Below are 22397 nucleotides of genomic sequence, written 5' to 3'. Positions count from 1 at the left end.
GATGCATTCCCTGAACGGATGATGGAAGCCAACTGTATTGCAACATTCAAAACAGAATTGAATAAATACGAGTACAGGGCTCTGGGGAAAGAGTAGAAGTGTGAGATAAATTTGATAGCTCTTCCAAAGTACCGCCAAGAGGCACAAAATGCCGAATGACCCCCTCCTCTCTTCTAGGATTCTATAATTCAAACACACAGAAGCAGTGAGAATTTCCAGTCTCCTCAGGCAAAGAAATTTAAAGCACATGCATTTTAAGTATCATATATTTCATTTGGGCGCAAACTTTGAGATGCATTATAATACAAATATTGTAATATTCAAATAGATCTTGTTAACCTGCTGGTGGCATGAAGTGAATACTGGTGCTATTTTGTATCAGGAATTAAGTGGTGCATCTCTTTACCAATGCAAAGCTTCAGACTTTACTTCCTGGCTTTCATATTAAATTTTGTGGAGTGAGAGCCGTTCATTCCATCAGACTTTCACACACAAATTCCATTCTCACAGTTCTAAAAATTCTTTGATCATTGTGAAGCTCTGAAACTGAAGTCAGGGTTCCAGAAAAACTCAACTGCAGCCCTCAAAAGTTTAAATATTCTTTGGTTTTAAATTATATCAAATTTTCAGGCACATTATCCAAATCATTAAAACACCAAAAAAAAATTGACAGTTTTTTTTTGTAAACATTTTAATTGTTATTGAATGTTCTACATCTTACAGTAAATATACAATTACAAACTCTTGGCTTAATTCTGTCACTTAGATCACTAACTGATCTTTTCCAAAAAACAAAATAAAAAAACAGAATTACACTTCATAGTCACAAGTGTAAACTGTGGGTCTTTCAGGTTCCGTAAGTAACTTCTAATCTGCGTTATTAAAACACTTGCGTTCTATGAACTACGCTTGGAAGACAATGACATTTCCATAATTCTCTTCTTGCTTTATTAGTGTTCCAATAGAATTCAAAATAAGGAAGTCCAAAACTGCAATTGAAATACAGTAAAAGGAAAGCCCACAGACTTGTGTTCTGAAATGCTCCCTGTAGCTCAAAGAAGCATCCAACTTCAGTTAAACCATAAAGTTTTTTTCTATTAAGAATAATAAACATCAATCATTAAACAACTTAAATAACACTTATGGTAAAAAGCGCTTAAATTACATATCTGAACTGCAAAGGTTTCCTAGGTTATCTTTCTTTAAAATACAGGAGCAACACTCGTACACACCGTTTAATCTCTCCTATTTAAATCTGATATTCTGAAGTACTTATGACATTGAATTGGGCCAGTACAACTATTAATATGCATTGTTCAAGTCTTGCATTACAGCACTTTTTAAATTTAGCAAAGGTGTACAAAAAATCTGTTAAAAGGTCTTGTATAATCACAACTGAACTGGTAAACCTGGTTATGTTGAACGGATGCCCTGTTTTAATTGGTATGCTTTCTCGTGTTGCATACAGTTACACATTGGTTATGAGCTAAACAAATATAGTTTATCTTAACTATATTAGTCATCTGGCAGTATCCAATCAGCCATTCAACATTAAAAGAACAGTTCAAAAATTCCACAGTTCAATTTGAAATTCAGTTTCCAATGTTAATTCTGCAAGTTTCCAATGTTAATTCTGCAATATTTTGAAATGTCATGCGAATTTTAAAAATTTGCTTGATTATTGAGTAAGAAGTCTCAGTCCAATTTAAAAACAAACGTTGAAATTTGGGATACGATTTTTCTTTTCAAAAATGTGGCAAAAAGTTAAAAATTAGAAATCTGATTTAGCTCATAAGCTGATAAGCAGGAACAAAAAAAAGGTAAATATACATGAATGGCAACGTTGGTGCAGGTTCAGTTACTGTCAATGTACTGTGCAGCACATCAAGTATTTATATAGCAAGCCTGTACTATAAGAACAGATTATCAGGAGAGCTGTTGGGAACACTTCCAATACATTTTTTTATGTTACTGTGACTTAACAGACAAAAAGGATATTTTATTGGTTTTGCAAAATCAGAGAATCCACATTTTTAAAGAATATAAACTAGAGGGTGTGATAAAGGAGTTAAAGACAGAACATCATTGCTACCACCTGTAACAGTTTGAAAATAATTACGGTGATCTGTCATTGTGTTTCACTGACAGGCCAAACATAACGTTTGCAATATTTATCTACACACATCAATATGAAGTTTTACGGTATAGTGGCTACCGTACAAATGTTAGTGACAGCTAAATAAGCTTTTCATATTCAATAAAATTACATTTGCCTGATTTAAGTTATAGGGGAAATAGCAATGAGTGCATAGATTTTTAAAATCAAAATAGGCATCAAAGTCTTTGTGGTCTGTGGTGAGATGATCAGCTCAACTGTGGGCGATTTCAAGATGTCTTGACAGTTGCTGATTAATATTGATTAGACAAATGGGTGAACCTTTGGAGTGAAGTATCCTGGTGATCAGTAATAATGTTGTCTAACATCAACCAGCTATATTTATGTATAGCAAGTGTGAAGGCTGGTATTTAATTAATTTTTTAAATGCCCAGAAAAAGCAGATCTCCAGTAGTTAATTTTTTAAATGAAGAAATGTGAATTTTTTCTGTCCAAGGTCAATAGTGCTGGGGAAACAGGTAACACTTCAATTCTACTATCCTGTCAATGCATTAAGCATTACCAGGTCAGGTTAAAAAAAAGTAGTTTTGATGGCATGTAAAGCACTTAACCTTGTCCTAAATTTAGACCAGCACACACTACCGTACAAGCATAGCAGCTATTTTGGCCAGGAATAGATCATTAATTCAGTACAAATTAGTACCAAAGTTAGGAAAGTTTGTACTCCTATGATTTTGTTCCAAATTTTAACCTTACTTTCCCCAGTATTAATACACCTTATGATAACTCAGCGACACAAGTGCTCTGGTGCAAGAAAGCAAATTGTACCTTTTTCTTCACATATGAAGAAATCAAATAACAGGAGATTTACAAACAGGAGAAAATGGTGAAAGTTGAATATCCAGTGATGTATACCTACTTAAGGGCAAAAGTCATCTAGACTATCCAGTAAACATTAGGTAAAAAGCTGCGGGATAAATTTCCATCAGGTACAAATCAAATTGTATCAGAATGTTTTGCAAGTGTTCCACGTATATTCATTTTCTTTACATTTTTAGCATTGTAAATGTGTGCTAATCTGAACCTGACCTAATCAAATGTGGCTGAAATATTTGTCCCCAATTAATGGATCAGTTTAATTAAAACAACTTCATTTACAAAGACATCAGCAACATAAAGGGCAGTCAGAACTCAGACCATTGCAATCAGCTGGGAGATTTTACTTCGTGATTCTAGACACAAACAGAACTTCTTTGAAGAACTACAACTTCACAGACCCTTAAAACCATGCAAGTCAAAAGGACCTAAACCAGCTAATGTCACACTAAATAGTTCCCATTTGCCAGTTCAATTCATACAAAACTAATAGTGGGAGATTCAACCTGAAGACAATTACTACAATACCACTACCTCTTTGCACACTGTACTTGGTACCAAACCTGATGCTGAAGTTTTTTCCTATTACTAATGCTCTGAAAAGCTAATCTGCTGATCTTAAGTGCAGTTGTATCAAAATCTCATTAGGTTGTGATGATGTAGTCATGATTTCTCAGTGAGATGAAATAAAATTTCACTGAAAACAACTTCAAGGTAATCACTTGCATCAATAGCGACTGTGTTCAGAATTACTTTCCTCCCATAGTAATCGCTAAAACATTGGTATTCTGCATTAATGTTCCCTCCAGTTTCCTGGTTGAATAATAGGCAGTATTTGGAAATCCTTACTTGCCAATTCCCAATTTTCTAGCTCACCAGTTTCAATTTAAGACTGTCATATTTCTATTTCCTATCAATCTGTAATCATGTAAAATTTCTGCATACCTGATGGTTGCGAACTCTATCTCAAGAGTTAGACTATTTCTCAACCAGCTGTATAGTATGTTTAAATTAAGAACCATACAACTTCCCACTCACCATTTTGCTGAGACTCACGAGTAGTTCTCTACTAATTTGTACTTCAATCTTTTAATACATGAAGGACAATGTTTAAATAATCACTTGTGAAATTTCTAACAATAGAGTGATGGAAAACCGATGCATTCTAAACACTCAGCCGGAGCTGCATGTTCTCATGTGAATGGTTCAGTAAAGCTCAAGTAAAGAAAGATCCAATTATTCACTGAGAAATTATTTATTCAATTAAATCCAAGGCATAATAAGAGACAATTCCTAAAATTCAGGCGATCCAGCAAGTTTAAATAGTGGACCAAATATTTGTTCTGGCAAATAACCTGGATTAAAATGCCAATGTAGCTTTTAAAAATGGATTAGAGCACTCAGGTTTTCAAATGGAATGTTGTTCAAAAATGTCACAATTAGATATGAAGTAAATGGATTTGATGCAAGTGTATACCTTAAACCAGTCTTAAAACAGCTAAATAGAAGCACCAAGATTTAAAATCACATCTTCTGCAACAATCTTGTTGAAGAGGCATATCTAATTTGAGAATGCAGCAGATATTCCTGACTGCTTACAAATCTGAACCATTATATCTGCATGTGACCATCTTAAAACTTCAGCATTGGAAAGGCATTTGATATTGCAGAATATACCCTCTTTCCCACCTTGACTAAACACGGTTACATTTAGCAGAATGCTGCTCCATCCAACTAAGATTTGTTATGCTGAGATTGCAGAGAGTGCATATAATGCACCCACCAGTATTTTTGGAAATTAACCACTTAAGTCCCTCTTTCAATTATGTGATCCAAACGTAAAAGTTTCTGCAACAGCAGACTGAGTTTAATATATTTGATTACATTTCTATTTAAAATCTAGGTCTCATACAGTTTTTTTTTTCAGGAATCGGTCTATTAAGCTAACCACAAACACAATATGGGTGTGTTACATATATATATATATATACTCATGTATAAAGTCTTGTACCTGTTTAGTAGCATAGATTATTTTTATATATGTATTGTGCAACATAACCTAGCTTCTGTATTTTGACAGAATTTTGATATGTGGCCATTTCTAAGTTGAAGGAAAATATACGCTCCCTAAATCTCAATTTGCTTTACCTCATACCCTTGTCAGTGCTTTCCAGTCATATACATTCATTTCCAAAAACTTTATCATACAGGGCAGAAAGAACTTACTTGCTAGACACGAATATTCACCCCACTTTCATGAATTTAAACACACTGTTCCCATTCTATGTGGATGGTGTTGTCCCACAAATTCCTGTCAACTGAGACCTTCCAAGAGTTTTAAAGCTGCAGCATTCTTTTACCCAGGTCCTTTCATTAAGACAAGGATAATAAAACCCTGCATTAACTTTTGAAATTTTATCACTTCGCTTAAAGTTATACAATATTTAAATGATGTACTGTCACCTCTTTTCAAAAAATTGCAATATTGTCAGCTGATGACTTTAACAAACTGACAACCAGATAATTTTATACGGGATACTGCATAATAAAATCCAAAAAGATTCCAAGGAGCTATAGTATCATAATGCGCAGGACTTCAGGTTCAAGAAGATGTACTTGTCTTGTAGAGCAAATCCAGATTTTGTTACATTTCTGACAAATAGCCGAAGAAAGCCAATGCCATAGAAATCCCAATTTCTGATACAGTGCAACCTGTATTTAGGACTTAAAGAACACAATGCTGATTAAATAGCTGTAATGGATTGGTGGGCGGGGAGAAATGCTGCTCAACCAATCACGTTATCTTGAACAAAGTGTCCGACCAACCAACTCAAAAGAAAAATAATGCTGTATTACTTAAGTCATCGTAAGAATTCACTGCGCTGTAGCAATGAATGGAGTGCTCCATTAATTCTTTATCCCTTTAAACCCTCAAAGCTTTCCTGAATTCTACTGTCAAAAACAAAGAAAAAGATTAAAGGCCGTTTCAGTGGTGAGTGCTAATTTTGATAATGCCTTTTAAATGTAACTAGAAAGGCTAATGTCCAAACTGAATATCTAAGATTTTATGGTTGTTAATATGTAATATCAGAATGTGTGAGATCAAGAACACCAACAGATCAGATTAAAGAAACATAACCATTGTTCTCTTTAAACTGAAAGAACATATTTGCCTTTCTTGGGGAGTTGATGCATCATATTCAGGTTGGCCTCATTTATTTAAATCTCAATATAAACCTCCTTATAGGATCTCAGTAATGGAAATGATGAAACATGCATTATTAAAAGAATGACATGTATTTTCACCATTGAATAGGCCTCTTTGGCCATAGCCTCGCTAGTGATAACAAACATTGGTCTGTAACAATTTTGAGTAGCTATGATGGAAAAGAACTTAAATGAGGCAGAAGTTTGGAGAAAAGCAGCTTTTACAAAAAAAACACTAAATGATGCATAAAGTGACCTTTGCACTTTGTTCTTGCAAACAGATTCGGTGCCATGTGGCTTCAATGCACAAGCACCAACGTAAGACTTGAGCAGTTGCATACAATGTCTGACTCCAGATCTGCAGGGGAAAAAATGAACCACAACTTTAAACCATGCCATATTATATCTGGAAGAAATGTTAACTTGAATACAATTCACATTAAGAAAAACTATCCATTTGTGTAACTAACTTTGTTTATCCTGCATATTTTTTCAGTGGAATTACGATTTTATAAAGCTTTATTTGCATCTTCGCACTTAAATGTCAAAAGGCTGGTCTTAAATTCAAGGCTGAAAGTCTCAATCAAGAAACGTGGATATTTATACAATGAAGTCAAGCGAAGGCAGCCCTGAACAAACTCTTCATTCACATATTTAACCAGAAGTATTGAAAAATGAATCAAGTATCTCAAATTGCTTACAAGAAAAAGGGACTGCAAAAAATGGATGAGGAATCAAGCAGACCAGAGGGATGTGACATAGGTATCTAGGCATAAAGTATCAGCTGTCATTTAATGCAAACCAATGCAATGCAATGAGACTAGGAAGTGGAATACAAAGCAGGAATATTAACCGGTGCCGGTTTAGCTCAGTTGTCTGAACAGCTGATTTGTGATGCAGAACAAGGCCAACAGCATCGGTTCAATGTACTGGCTGAGATTATTCACGATGTATTCATCCCTTAGTCCAAAGTACTGCAAGTTAGGTGGATTGGCCATGCTAAATTGCCCCTTGGTATCCAAAGTTAGGAGTGGTTACTGGGTTATGGGGAGAGGGTGGAGGCGTGGGTTTAAGTGGGGTGCTCTTTCTGGGGGCCGGTGCAGACTCGATGGGGCGAACGGCCTCCTTCTGCACTGTAAATTCTATGAATCCTCAGGCTAAATCACCACCAATCAAGGTGACCAGCCTATGGTCATCTGGGACTATGGCGACTTTATTTTTACTATTAACATCTTGCATTTGTATAGTATCTGTACAGGGATCATCTCCGCTGCACCACAGAAGCTGAGCCAGACAAGAATTGATGCCAAGCCAAAGAAGGGGTTATTAGGGTGGGTAACTAAAGAGGTCAGTTTTAAAGATAGTCTTAAAAGCAGTGGAGAGATTTAGTGAGGGAATTCCAGAGGTTTGGGTTTACACTGCAGAAGGCATACCACCAATGGAGACACAAAGGTGTGGGGTGGGGAGAAGATATGCACAAGAGCTTTGAGTTGGTGAAATAGAATTCGGGGGTGGGGGTGTGGCTGTGTCACGCAGCTGTGGTTAGAATGTAGATTTGCCAGGTGCACCATGAGACCTCCCAATTGAAAATTGGGAATATTTGTACTGTAGAAAAGGTGCCCAGCTGGAGACCCTGATCAAAGTTTAAGATTTTATGGGATAACAGTCTAACAAATTGATTGCCAAAGCACAAGTTTTTTTTAACTAAGATACAAAGGGAAAGGGAAGCAGTTCATATTGAAGTAATTTAGAGGTAGTGATGAATGCATAGTATAGGCAGTACAGAAAGACATTGAAGGCAAATAATGTCACCAATTTCAAAATTGAAATTTTCTTTTGGCAATGGAAGCAATTTCTAGGCTTGTGAAAGATACCAACATTTTTTTTGAACTTTGGGACTGACCAAGAGGAAAAGAAGAAACGGTCTATTTTGCAAGTCGTAATATTTGCCCACTTGGTCTGTTGAGCATTTGGCCTATTTCTGTTTATTAACTTCTGTATTTTTATGCTCTCATTCAAAAGGTGGGATTTTATTTGCCAATAGATTAAATAGATTGATTTTTTAAAATATATATTTTTAAGGCATTATATATATATATATATATATAAAAAACCAAAAAGAACAAACAGGAAATTTATAACAAATAAATAGCACCTCATCCTCCATGCCTTTCCCTTCCACCCACCCTGCCTTCCCCATTTTTAACCCCTATATCCGGCCCTCCTTCTGCGAATCCCTGCCAAAACTCCTTAAGCTTCTGACATGCCCAAAACATGTGAACATGGTTACCGCGGCCCCCCGCGCACACGTCCTCCACTCTCTCAAGCAACCTACTCATTCTGGCCACTGTCGTAAGTGTAAAGGGAAAATAAAGGATATACATGATGATGTAATAAAAATATTGGGACAGTAAAAATTTTGCTTTTATATTCTCAGTAATTGTGTGAAGTACGATGAGTAGCTGAAGATCCAACATTCAAACCTGAAGCCAAGTTTTGAAAGATTTCTAATGAACGATAAAAGTCTCAAATTTTGTTTTGGAACCATACAAATGTCATCACTAAACATTAGTTTACAATGAAAATCAATTCTCAAAGGATAATGTTACATCTTAAATATCAAACCAAATATTCACTGAAATTGCAGGTTAACTTACATGAATTGGTTTGTGAATTTACCAATGTGGAGGTACATAGCTATACGCAGGTGTTCCTTGAGTCCTGTACGTTGGCACAGAAACTGGATGTGGTCCTAGTTGGGTGTGTTGTGGGGTAGTCAACAGAGTCCCTTTTGAGGCAGGAGAAATAAAAACATCAGTTTAGTGCCGATATTTGTGTAACAGCGCTTCTTTATTTCAAATTGTAGACCAAATGGGAAGTCATTTTCACAGATACAGTCAAGCCTCAAAAGATTTCCCTCAAGCATTTACTCCAATAACTTTCAAACTTGTGTTAGTATTTAAAAAAAATTGTAGATGAGTGATCAAGAGAAAGAAAATAAACTTTATATGCATACAACTTGTTTTTAGATCTGAGAAATTCTTAGTCTTCCATTTTTGCCCATGTTGCCATTTTTTTGCCACAATATTCTGAACTAGATGTAGGTATCATAGAATTTACAGTGCAGGTCATTCGGCCCATCGAGTCTGCTCTGGCCCTTGGAAAGAGCACCCTACTCAAGCCCACGCCTCCACCCTATCCCCGTAACCCCACTTAACCTTTTTGGTCACTAAGGGAAATTTAGCACGGCCAATACAGTTAACCTGCACATGTTTTGGACTGTGGGGGGAAACCAGAGCACCCGGAGGAAACCCACGCAGACACAGGGAGGATATGCAGACGCTGCACAGTCACCCAAGCAGGGAATCAAACCTGGGACCCTGGAGCTGTGAAGCAACTGTGCTAACCACTGTGCTGTCCCATAGGGAAGGATTTAAGATACCACCCATTCAAGGACTCTGTAAAAGGTATTGAAGCTCCCACTACTGTGCTTGTTAGGTTGATTCTCTTGGTTGCAGTCTTGCCCGACTTAGAAGAGTCATCTCCATAGCTGGGTTTACTATACAATAATCACTGCATTTTAAAGTAATGAATTGCATGAAGCAATTTGGGATACTTGAGAGGTGTGACAAAATACCATCTAAATGTAAGCCTTTCTTTTTTTCCTTTCACTTACTGATCAGCAATGACCATATTATGCTTGGTGTTGAAGAACACTATGGGAATATGTCAAGTCATTATAACTAATAACTGGTAGTATCTCAAGCAAATAGCTGGCCATTCATGTGCAAGCTTAGATGCAGCATATAATTCATCAGGATTACAACTAACACAAAGTACAATTAAAAATATTTTCTACAGGCATATGGCAAAAGGTGGAAAGGAGTGGGGCTGATTAGGGACCGAAAAGGGGATCAACTCATTGGAGGCAAGGGGCAAGTATTAAATTAATACTTTACATCCCAACTTTATATTGGGGCAGCTCGGTGGCACAGTGGTTAGCACTGTTGCCTCACAGCACCAGGGACCTGGGTTCAATTCCGGCTTCGAGTGACTGCGTAAAGTTTGCACTTTCCCTTCGTGTCTGCATGGATTCCTCCGGGTGCTCTGGTTTCCTCCCACAGTCCAAAGATGTGCAAGTTAAGTGGGCTGACCGTGGTAAAAATTGTCCCTTAGTGCTCAAAAAAAGGTTAGGTGGGGTGCTCGTTCAGAGGCTGGTGCAGACATGATGGGCCAAATGGCCTCCTTCTGCACTGTAGGGATTCCATGACCGTTTTTCTTTATCAAAGATGATCCTATGCAGGTCATAGACAATTAAGAGGTAGTTAACACACCCGTAAGGTTTAAAGTTGACAAGAGGTTGTATTATATAAGCTGTTTGCACTTGAAGTTAAAATGGGACCAGAGCCTGATGAGATGCATCCAGGAATACAGAGGGAAGTGGGTGTGGAAATGTAGAGGCTCTGGTCAGAATTTTCCAACTTTTCTTAAACTCAAGGCTGGTGCTAGGGAATTCGCAAATGGCATACCCTTGCTTTAAAAAAAAGGGCAATGGCCAACAGCGACAGACTAGCCAGTTTAACTTCAGTGGCGGGGAAGCTTCTAGCAATAACTTGGGACAAAATTAATAGTCACTTAGTAAATGTGGGTCAATTAAAAAAAAAACCAGCATGGAATTTTTAAGGGCAAATTGTGTTTAACTAACTTGCCTGTGCTTTTCGAAGAGGTGACAGAGTCAATGAGGGTAATGCGGTTGACGTGTTGTACATGGACTTCCAAAGTCAAAATTAGAGGTCATGGAATAAAAGGGACAGTGGTGGCACAAATATAAAATAGGTTGAGTGATAGGGAAGTGTAGCAGTGAACGGGTTTTTTGGGATTGAAGAGAGGTTTATAGTGAAGTTTCCCCAAGTGTCAGAATTCAGAACCTTACTCCTACGGATATATATATACTAATGACGTGAACCCTGGTGTATAGGATATTGAAAACATGTGGATAATATGAAAATTGGATGTATTGTGAACCATGAAAAAGATATTGACAGGTTGGTGGAATGGGCAGACAGGTGACAGATGAAATGTAATGCAGGGAAGTGTGAAGCAATTCATTTTGGGAGGAAAAAGGCAGTGAGACAATATAAAAGAAAGGATATAATTCTAAATGGGATGCAGGAGCAAAGGAATCTGGATACAAATGTGCACAAATCACAAAGGTGGCAGGACAGGTTGAGAGTGAGAGTACAAGAGCAAGGAAGTGTTTTTAAATGAAAGCAAAATACTGCAGAAGCTAGAAATCAGAAATAAAAACTGAAAATACAGGAAAACTTTGCAGGTTTGACAGCATCTGTGTGGAGAGACACAGTTAATATTTTAAGTCCATATGACTTCTTCAGAGCTAAAGAGGGAAACATGCGATGGATTATATGCTGTATAAGAGGGGGTGGAGCAAATTAGGTCAGTGATAGGTGGGAGCTAGGATCGATTGTAACAAATGTGTAGGACGCAAGACAGAGGAAGTGTCAATGGCAGTGTGAAGTAGTATAGAAAGTGCTGTTAGTGGCATAAAGGAGATAGGGGCTGGTTTAGCACAGGGCTAAATAGCTGGCTTTTAAAGCAGACCAGGGCAGCCAGCAGCGCGGGTTCAATTCCCAGCCTCCCCGAACAGGTGCTGGAATGAGGCGACTACAGGCTTTTCACAGTAACTTCATTTGAAGCCTACTTGTGACAATAAGCGATTTTCATTTTATTTCACTGTTCATTTCATTTCATAGCAAAATGCATTAATAGAAGAACAAAGGTCAGTGCTCAGTTAAAGCAAAACTAAAGAACAAATAAAAGATGGCCAAATTGGAGAAAGAGAACAAAAAATATTCTGGATTTTATAAAGGGAGTCAATGTGGAGGAGAAAGCTCACAATCTAAATTTGCTGAATTCAATGTTGAGTCCTTGGGGTTGCAACACGTCGAATCAGAAGATGAGTTGCTGCTCCTCCAGTTTGTGTTGGGTTGCACTGGAACATTCCAGCAGGCCAAAGAAGAACATGTGGGCATGAGAGCAAGATGCTGAGCTGAAAAGGCAAGCAACAGGAAAGTTGGAGTCATGCTTGCAGACTGTGTACCAAGGTGTTCCTCAAAGCAGTCACCCACTCTGCGTTTAGTTTCCCCAGTGTAGAGACCACCACATTGGGAGCAGCGAATACAACAGACTAAATTGAAGCAGGTGGAAGTGAACTGTTGCTTCACCTGAAAGGAGTCGTTGGGGCCATAAATGGTGAGGAGGGAGGGGGCTGCAGGTGTTATACCTACTGCAATTACAAAGCAAGGTTCTTTGGGAAGGGCTGAGGAGTTAGGGTGATGGGGGTGTAGATCAGAGTGTCATGGATTGAGTGGTTCCTGGGGAAAGCGGGCAGGATGAGTGAGGGAAAGATATGTTTTGTGCTGGCACAGAAGTATCAAAATCATGACGGAGTCTAGTCAGTTGATAGGGAAAGACTGTTCCCATTGGTGGAAGGTTCGAGAACCAGAGGGCACATATTTATGGTAACTGGCAAAATAAGCAATGGCAACACAATGAAACTGAAAAAATGAAAATCGCTTATTGTCACGAGTAGGCTTCAATGAAGTTACTGTGAAAAGCCCCTAGTCGCCACATTCCAGCGCCTGTCCGGGGAGGTTGGTACGGGAAGGAAAAACCTTTTCACACAGCAAGTGATAAGGATCTAGAATCCACTGCCTAAGAATATGGTGGAAGCAGGATCAAGGGAGGCTTTCAGAAGTGAATTGTATCACTGTGAAAAGAAAATAATTACAGGGTACGGGGAAAAGGCAGTTGGGGGAAGTGGCACTAGGTGAATTGGTCCTTCAGAGGACCAGAACAGACTTGACAAGACAGGTCAAATGGCCAATTCCTATGCTGGGAGCATTCTATAACTGCTTAGAATGATCTTTGAATAATTTAGAAATAAACCTCTAAAATAGAACAGCTTCTCTGCTACTTAAATTACAAATGTGGTACAACCAGCTGAAGCAATTCAGATAGCATAGTTAACGCCTTCAGAATATTAAATATACTGGAAGATATTACATTATGAGGTGTGTGAAATACTCAGCAGGTCTGACAGCATCTATTATGAGAGAAAAAGTGTTAAAATTGCAGGTTGATGACATTTTGACAGAAATGGAAGTGTATCTGAGTGAAAGAGGCCTTTCTCGTGCCATTATTTTTACATTCTCAAATTTTGATCCATCTCAAAGAGGTTCAATTCTCAGTCAGGCAACCAAGTACTGCACTCCACCTTGGGATACCATAATTTCTTGTGGTATTCACATCTTTTGTGAGGAGATATGGGCTAACTTGTGCGCCTTGGGTTACATATTAAAGAATGATTGTTATAACGATGCTTACATTCACAATATCAGCTAATTAAGTACACCATACCTGCTGTCATCGCCATGGTAGTCCCAGCAACCATTCCCATAGCCATCCCATTGGTCCGTGGAGCAGGGACAGAAGTTGGGTATATAGCAGGTTGAATGCTATTGGGTTGCACCACCGTGGTATGGTGGATTACATGAGGCTGTGCTGCATACACAGGCTGTGTGTAATAGGCCCCCTGCTTAAAAGAAAGTCAGAGATCAGCTAAAATCCTAGACAATATTGGAGTATGTCATACTTCAAGAAACCAACTAGTGAATTGCAATTTTCTGATCTTGCCAATGATGGCCAGAATCCAAGAATGCTAAAGATATGGATCTTAAGTGGCAATGAACACAGAGAATCAGAAAAAAATTATGCAGCTTTTCCAGTTACATGGTCTATATTAATTCTAAACTCCTGCTTCCCGTGTTGAAATACTTACGGCAGCTCTTTTCAATCTGAGCGACAGAAACTAAGCCGCGTCCTCATTCGTCTTTTCCCTTTACAGGTACTGAGTGACCCGTTTTATAGTTTCCACCATGTCTTCTTTTTTGATCGCAGATTTGAACTCATTGGTGCTGAGTTGATTGACATCAAGTGGAGTACTTGAACTGTACTCTGAAAAATCAGTAGCATTCCCCAATCTGCTTTTATGCAGCTGAATTATGTGGCCAATGGGTAAGGCACAAGATCCAGCTGGGCTACATCTTCATGGAACACTGTCTATATTTAAACAACTAATCATTTTGGGAGACACTCAAACTACTGGAATCCATAGAACCACCTTCCTGTTGAGGAGAGATATTGAGGGGAGCAGATTGGTCTCCACTAAAGCAGTTGAAGTCTATCATCTTAGCTGAAAATGGTAACTGTAGAACACAAAAAAAGCCCATTATCCCAACAGATAATGTGCTGGTATTTTTTTTCCCTTGGCCACTGTATAATCTTAGTCCTGCATGTTCTCCATGTCATTTAATATTCCTATTTTTCTAATTAAACTCAATTTTAAAATAATTGTTTATTAACTCTAGTGCTCATTAACAGTATATAGCAGAGGCTCTAACCACATATTATAAAAGGTTTTTTTTTCTCAGCTTCCTTCATGCAAGATCACCTTAAATTCATGATCTTTCATTATTGCTTCCACAGTTCAGCAGGGCAATCTTTTACCCTATCCTAAACCATTACTCCTTAATTGTCCCAGTTCTGGTGGAGGGAAAAACAAAAGCACAAACTAATTTAATCTCTTCCCATAATAGTTTGGTCCTGGCAACATCTTGATGAATCACTGTTTTTATAACATTTCTACAACGGGTGCTCAAAAGGGTACACAATACTCCGGCAACAGCTAGCTCCTATGTTGGCCGACATAGTGTGCCCATAGTTCTCTCATTATCTCCACTCATTCAAAACCACCATTCCCCCAGGCACAGAGGCTACTTCCACAGGTATGCTGTTGGGAGTTTCCCTTCTCTCTGCATGCTGCCAGATTGACTATCTAATATTGCCATGAATGAGTCACACTGCCTTCAAGTGAACATCAAAATACTGAACTTGCTAATTTTGCTCCACTGAAAACTTAAAAACAAGACTTTGTAATTGGTGTCCTGTTTAACCCGACCAAGCTTTAGAATTCATGCTACCCATTAGGCCATTTTTTAGAATTAGAATTTACAGTGCAGGAGGCCATTCGGCCCATTGAGTCTGCACCGGCTCTCGGAAAGAGCACCCTACCCAAGGTTAACACCTCCACCCTATCCCCATAACGCAGTAACCCCACCCAACACTAAGACATCATTCCCACTAAAAAACTTACATGGCAGTCTAGACTGCTCTAATGTTGTTCTGATTCGCCTCCAATCAAAATGCCAACATACTTGGCCCACACGGATGTACACTGGCTCCCACTTTCCTACTTATTATAGTTTCATAGAATCATAAAATGGATTCTGAACAGGAGGCCATTCAGTCCATTGTGCCCATGCCACCTCTCTGCGAAAGTAATTAATCTAATTCCACTGTTCAATTGTTTCCCCATAGACCTGAAATGTTTCTCTCTTTAGATAATTATCGAGTTCTCTTTCAAAAGCTCCAATTCAAATTGTCATCATCACAATGATGGTGCAATCCAGATCCTAATCATTCACTGCATAGAAGTTTCTCCAATCACCTAAAATCAATGTCCTCTGGTTCTCAACATTTTGCCAATGAGAACAGTTTCTTCTTATCTACTCTGTCCAACCCACTCAGGATTTTGAACACCTTTATCAAATCGTCTCTTAACCTTCTATTCTCCAAGATGTACTGTCCCAGCTTTTCCAATCTATTCACATAACTGACGTTTCTCATTCCGGAGCCTGTCTTGTAAATCTTTTCTGCACCATCTCCAATCCCTTCACAACCCTCCTAAAAGGTGCTCAAATTGGACACAATGTTGAGACCAAACCAGTGTTTTGTAAAGGATTATTAGAACTTCCGTACTCAATGCCCTTATTTATAAAGGCCACGTTCATTAAATTCACTCATAATAGGCTGCTGTTGGTGGCAAGGCCAGCATTTTTTGCCCATCCCTAATTGCAGTGGAGGTGGTGGTGGTCAGCTGCCTTCTTGAACCACTGCAGTCCAAGTGGTATAGGTACACCCACAGTGCTGGTCAGGAGGGAATTCCATAATTATAACACAATTAAGGATCCGCAATATATTTCCAAGTCAGGATGTTGAGTGGCTAGAAGGGGAACTTCCATGTGGTGGTGTTTCCATGTGTCTACTGGTCTTGTCCTTCGAGATGGTAGCAGTAGTGGGTTTGGAAGGTGCTGCCCAAAGAGCCTTGGCAAGTCCCTGCAATGCATCAATGCCTTTGTGCATCAGTGGAGAGAGTGAATGTTTGTGGAAGGGGTGCCAATCAAATGGGCTGCGTTGTCCTGGATGGTGTTAAGCTTCTTGAGTGTGGATGGAACTACACTCATCCTGGCAAGTAGAGAGCATTCCATCGCACTCCTCACTTGTGCCTTGTCGATGATAGACAGGATGCTGAGTCCTTCATCACCTTCAGAATTCTACCCTTTATTTTACATTGCCTCTCATTCTTACCAAAATGGGTCCCTTCACACTTCTCTGCATTAAATGTTATCTGTGCCTGCAAGTTCCACCAGTCTTGAAGTTTAACGCTACCCGCCTCAAAGTTTACAATACTTTTAAGTTTTGTGTCATCCGCAAATTTCGAAATTGTGCCTTGCAAACTGAAGTCTAGGTTATTAATACAAGTTGACAAAAGCAGTGGTCTTGATACCGATGCCTGGGAGCTCCACTGTATAACTTCCTCCAGGACAATGAACACTATACATCACCTCCCTGTCCCTATTATTCCATTTGTTTAAACTTGGAAAAAGTGCCACATAACAGACTTGCAAGCAAATGTATTTTGGAAGTCTATGCACACCACATTCAACCTGTTACCTCATCAAAAAAAAATCAATCCAGTTAAACACAATTTGCCCTTAACAGTTCCATTCAGGCTTTCCTTAATCCATATTCTTCTAAGCACAGCTAATTTTGCCCAGAATTATTGTTTCTAAAAGCTTTTCTATCATTGAGATTGAACTGACTGGCCTGCAGTTATTGAGCTAATCCACATGTCCTCATTTGAACAAGAGTGTAACATATGCATCCAGCGCTTTAGTTTTTAAATCTTTGTACTGGTCTATAAATCATTCCCACAATTATTCCAATCTGTCAGCCATGGTTCAGTTAGCAGCATTTCTCACCACTAAATCAGAAGGTGCAGAGTTTAAATCCCACTCCAGGGTTTTGAGCACAAATCTAGACAATACATTTGCAATGCAGTAAGCAGTGTCTTTTGGCTTAGATGTTAAACTGAGGCCCTGCCTGTCCTTTCACATGAGCATTAAAGATTTCATGGTACTATGTTGAAGAGCAGGGGAGATCACTCCTACCATTTAGCTCCCAGGCCAATATCTATCCCTCAACCAACAGCTAAAAACTGACGATTAGGTCACTAAGATTAAGCATCCTATCTGGCTGCATCACAGCCTGGTATGGCAACTGCTCGGCCCAGGACCACAAGAAACTTCAGAGATGTGAACACCACCCAGCCCATCACACGAACCTGCCTCCCATGCATTGACTCCATCTACACCTCCCACTGCCTGGGGAAAGCGGGCAGCATAATCAAAGACTCCTCCCACCCGGTTTACTCGCTCTTCCAACTTCTTCCACCGGGCAGGAGACACAGAAGTCTGAGAACACGCACAAACAGACTCAAAAACAGCTTCTTCCCCGCTGTCACCAGACTCCTAAATGACCCTCTTCTGGACTGACCTCATTAACACTACACCCTGTATGCTTCATCCGATGCCGGTGCTTATGTAGTTACATTGTATACCTTGTGTTGCCCTATTATGTATTTTCTTTTATTCCCTTTTCTTCCCATGTACTTAATGATCTGTTGAGCTGCTCGCAGAAAAATACTTATCATCACTGTACCTTAGTACATGTGACATAAACAAATCCACCCAATCCAATCCATTATCACATTGTTGTTTGGGAGGCCTCATGTGCAAATTTGTTGCTGCAATTTCTACCTGAGAAAAGTGATTCACTTCAAAAGTACATAATTAGCTTAAAGGGTTTAACATCCCAGGGCAGCTATATTATGTAAGGTAAGAGGGGATGGAGACTAGGACAGTTGCATGCTCCTCCTGTAGGATGTGGGTGGTGAGGGATACCACCAGTGTCCGCACTGACTATACCTGTGGGAAGTGCACCCACTCCAGCTCCTTAAAGACCATGTTAGGGAACTGGAGCTGGATGAACTTCGGATCATCCGGGAGGCAGAGGGGTTAATAGAGAAGAGTTACAGGGACGTAGCCACACCCAAGGTACAGGACAAGAGGAGCTGGATTACAGTCAGGGGAAAGAAAACGAACAGGCAGACAGTGCAGGGATCACTCGTGGCCATTCCCCTTCAAAACAAGTATACCGTTTTGGATGCTGTTGTGTGTGTGGGGGGGGGGGGGGGGGGGGGGGGGGGGGGGGGGGGGGGGGGGGGGGGGTGACCTACCGGGTGAAGGCCCTAGCGGCCAGGTCTCTGGCACAGTCTGGCTCTGTGGCTCAGAAGGGAAGAATAGAAAAGCAATAGTGATGAGACTCAATGGTTAGGGGAATACATAGAAGACTCTGTGGTCACGTGCGAGACTTCAGGAAGGTATGTTGCTTCCCGGGTGCCAGGGAAGTCTCGGATCGAGTCTACAGGATTCTTAAGGGGGAGGGTGAGCAACCAGAAGTCGTGATGCGCATTGGTACCAACGACATAGCTTAAAAAAAGGGATGAGGATCTAAAAAGTGATATTAGGGAATTAGGTTGGAAGCTAAAGAGCAGGACAAGCAGAGTAGTGATCTCAGGATTGCTACCTGCGCCACGTGCAAGTGAGGCAAGGAACAGAGAGCGTGTGCAGCTGAACACGTGGCTACAGGGCTGGTGCAGGAAGGAAGGCTTCAGATATGTGGATCATTGGGATATCTTCTGGGGAAGGTGGGACCTGTACATGAAGGACGGATTGCATCTAAACTGGAGGGGCACCAATATCCTGGGTGGGAGGTTTGCTAGAGCTCTTCGGGAGGGTTGAAACTAGTTTGGCATGGGGATGGGAACCAGAGCTATGGATCAGAGGATAGGGTAGCTGTTGAACAATGGTATGCAGCAATTCTGTGAGGAAGGATAGACAGTTGATAGGGCACACAGAGGAATGGGTTAAAGTGTGTCTGTTTCAATGCAAGGAGTGTCAGGAATAAGGGAGATGAACTTTAAGAGCATGGATCAATACTTGGAACTACGATGTTGTGGCCATTACGGAGACATGGATTTCACAGGAGCAGGAATGGTTGTTAGATGTTCTGGGGTTTAGATGTTTTCAGAAGAATAGGGAGGGTGGTAAAAGAGAAGGGAGAGTGGCACGGTTAATTAGAGAGTGCACCACAGCTGCAGAAAAGGAGGTAGTCGAGGAGGGTTTGTCTACTGAGTCAGTATGGGTGGAAGTCAGAAAGAAAGGAGCAGTCACTTTATTGGGAGTTTTCTATAGGCCCCCCCCCCCCCCCCCCCCCCCCCCCCCCCCCCCCCCCCCACACAATAGATGCAGAGAGATAGAGGAACAGAATGGGCGGCAGATCTTGGAAAAGTGCAGAAGTAACAGAGTTGTTGTCATGGGTGACTTCAACTTCCCTAATATTGACTGGAACTCCTTACTGCAAATGGTTTGGATGGAGCAGATTTTGTCAGGTGTGTACAGGAAGGATTCCTGGCTCAATATGTAGATAGGCCGACTAGCGGGAGGTCATATTGGAGTTGGTGCTCGGCAACGAGCCAGACCAGGTGTCAGATGTCTCGGTGGGAGAGCATTTCGGTGACAGTGACCACAACTCCTTGACCTTTGCAATAGTCATGGAAAGGGATAGGAACACACCGTATGGGAAGGATTTAATTGGGGGAGGGGAAATTATACTGCTATTAGACAGGAGCTGAGGAGCATAAAGTGGGAACAATTGTTCTTGGGGAAATGCACAACAGTAATGTGGGGATTGTTTCAGGACCACGTGCTGCGAGTGCTGAATTGTTTCGTCCTACTAAGACGAGGAAGGAATGGTAAGGTGAAGGAGCCTTGGATGACAAGAGAAGTGGAACTTCTAGTCAAGAGGAAGAAGGAAGCTTACGTAAGGTTGAGGAAGCAAGGATCCGACTCGACTCGAGGGTTACAAGGTAGCCAGGAAGGAACTCAAAAAATAGACTGAGGAGAGCTAGAAAGGGGCATGAAAAAGCCCTGGCAGGAAGGATTAGGGGAAACTCCCAAGACGTTCTACACTTGAGAAATAAGAGGACGATCAGAATGAGTGTAGGGCCAATCAGGGATAGTGGAGGGAACTTGTGCCTAGAGTCTGAAGAGATGGGGGGAGGCCCTAAATGAATACTTTGCTTCAGTATTCACTAGAGGGACCTTGTTGCTCATGAGAACAGTGTGGACAAGGTTAATAGACTCAAAAAGATTGATATTAAGGAGGGTGTGCTGGAAATTTTGAAAAGCATCAGGATAGATAAGTTCCCTGGGCCTGACGGGATATACCCAAGGTTACTACGGGAAGCGAGGGAGGAGACTGCTGCGCTGTTGGCGATGATCTTTACGTCCTCATTCTCCACTGGAGTAGTACCGGATGATTGGAGGGAGGTGAATGTTGTTCCCCTATTCAAGAAAGGAATAGGGAAATCCCTGAGAATTACAGACCCATCAGTCTTACGTCTGTGGTGAGCAAAATATTGGAAAGGATTCTGAGAAATAGGATTTCTGATTATTTAGAAAAACATAGTTTGATTAAAGATAGTCAGCATGGCTTTGTGAGGGGCAGGTCATGCCTCACAAGCCTAATTGAATTCTTTGAGGATGTAACGAGACACATTGATGAAGATCGGGCAGTGGATGTGGTGTATATGGATTTCAGTAAAGCATTTGATAACGTTCCCCATGGTCGGCTCATTCAGAAAGTCAGGGGGCATGGGATACAGGGAAATTTGGCTGTCTGGATACAGAATTGGCTGGCCGAAAGAAGACAGCAAGTTGTAGTGGATGGAAAGTATTCCGCCTGGAGGTCGTGACCAGTGGTGTCCCGCAAGGATCTGTTCTGAGACCTCTGCTCTTTGTGGTTTTTGTAAATGACTTAGATGAGGAAGTGGAAGGGTAGGTTAGTAAGTTTGCCGATGAAACGAAGTTGTAGTGTTGAGGGTTGTTGCAGGTTACAACAGGACATTGACAGGATGCAGAGCTGGGCTGAGAATGGCAGATGGAGTTCAACCTTGATAAATGTGAAATGATTCACTTTGGAAGGTCGAATTTGAATGCTGAATACAGGGTTAAAGGCAGGATTCTTGGAAGTGTGGAGGAACAGAGGGATCTTGGGGTCCACGTACATAGATCCCTCAAAGTTGCCACCCAGGTTGATAGGGTTGTTAAGAAGGTGTATTGCATTGTTGGTTTTCATTAACAGGGGGATTGAGTTTAAGAGCCACGTGATTTTGCTGCAGCTTTATAAAACTCTAGTTAGATCACACTTAGAATATCGTGTCCAGTTCTGGTCGCCTCATTACTGGAAGGATGTGGATGCTTTGGAGAGGGTACAGAGGAGATTTACCAGGATGCTGCCTGGACTGAAGGGTATGTCTTATGAAGAAAGGTTGAGGGAGCTAGGGCTTTTCTCACTGGAGCGAAGAAGGCAGAGAGGTGACTTGATAGAGGTGCACAAGGTGATGATAGGCATGGACAGGGTGGATAGCAGAGACTTCTCCAGGGTGGAAATGGCAGTCACGAGGGGACATAATTTTACGGTGATTGGAGGAAGGGAGAGGGGAGATGTCCGAGGTAGGTTCTTTACACAGAGAGTGGTGGGTATGTGGAATGCACTGCCAGCAGAGGTGGTGAAGTCAAGAGTCATTAGGGACATTTAAGCGACTCTTAGACAGGCACATGGACAGCAGTAAATTGAAGGGGTGTAGGTTAGGTTGATCTTAGATTAGGATAAATGGTCGGCACAATATCGTGGGCTGAAGGGCCTGTACTGTACTGTACTGTTGTTCTATGTCCTACCCCATGGTCGTGACAAATTCACCTCTCTGCATCGACTCTGAAATCTCATTATTCTCCTAAATAATGCCTTTGGCTGGAGTTCTTTGAATCTTCCTAACAACTGATACTTATCATACCATTAATGATCTCCTTGTCAG

The 22397-nt window shown here is 40.6% G+C and overlaps 1 protein-coding gene across 5 annotated transcripts in view; it reads right to left on the bottom strand.

The window, feature by feature from the left end:
- Positions 1-673: 673 nt before the first annotated feature.
- The window catches only part of fam168a (family with sequence similarity 168 member A), a 129655-nt gene continuing 107931 nt past the window's right edge, over positions 674-22397 (bottom strand). For 2 of the 5 annotated variants that reach the window (XM_038817895.1, XM_038817897.1), the window contains 4 exons: positions 13637-13814; positions 12114-12266; positions 8857-8987; positions 674-6557 (listed from right to left, as the gene is read on the bottom strand). In XM_038817895.1, coding sequence (XP_038673823.1) covers positions 8875-8987; positions 12114-12266; positions 13637-13814 — 444 coding nt within the window. In that variant the 3' untranslated portion in view covers positions 674-6557; positions 8857-8874. The remainder of the gene's footprint in view (positions 6558-8856; positions 8988-12113; positions 12267-13636; positions 13815-22397) is intronic. The other 3 variants (XM_038817896.1, XM_038817898.1, XM_038817899.1) reach the window with 3 other exon arrangements.

Source organism: Scyliorhinus canicula, chromosome 14, assembly GCF_902713615.1.
Source record: "Scyliorhinus canicula chromosome 14, sScyCan1.1, whole genome shotgun sequence".
Lineage (NCBI taxonomy): Eukaryota > Metazoa > Chordata > Chondrichthyes > Carcharhiniformes > Scyliorhinidae > Scyliorhinus > Scyliorhinus canicula.
This window is presented reverse-complemented; position numbering and strand designations above follow the sequence as displayed.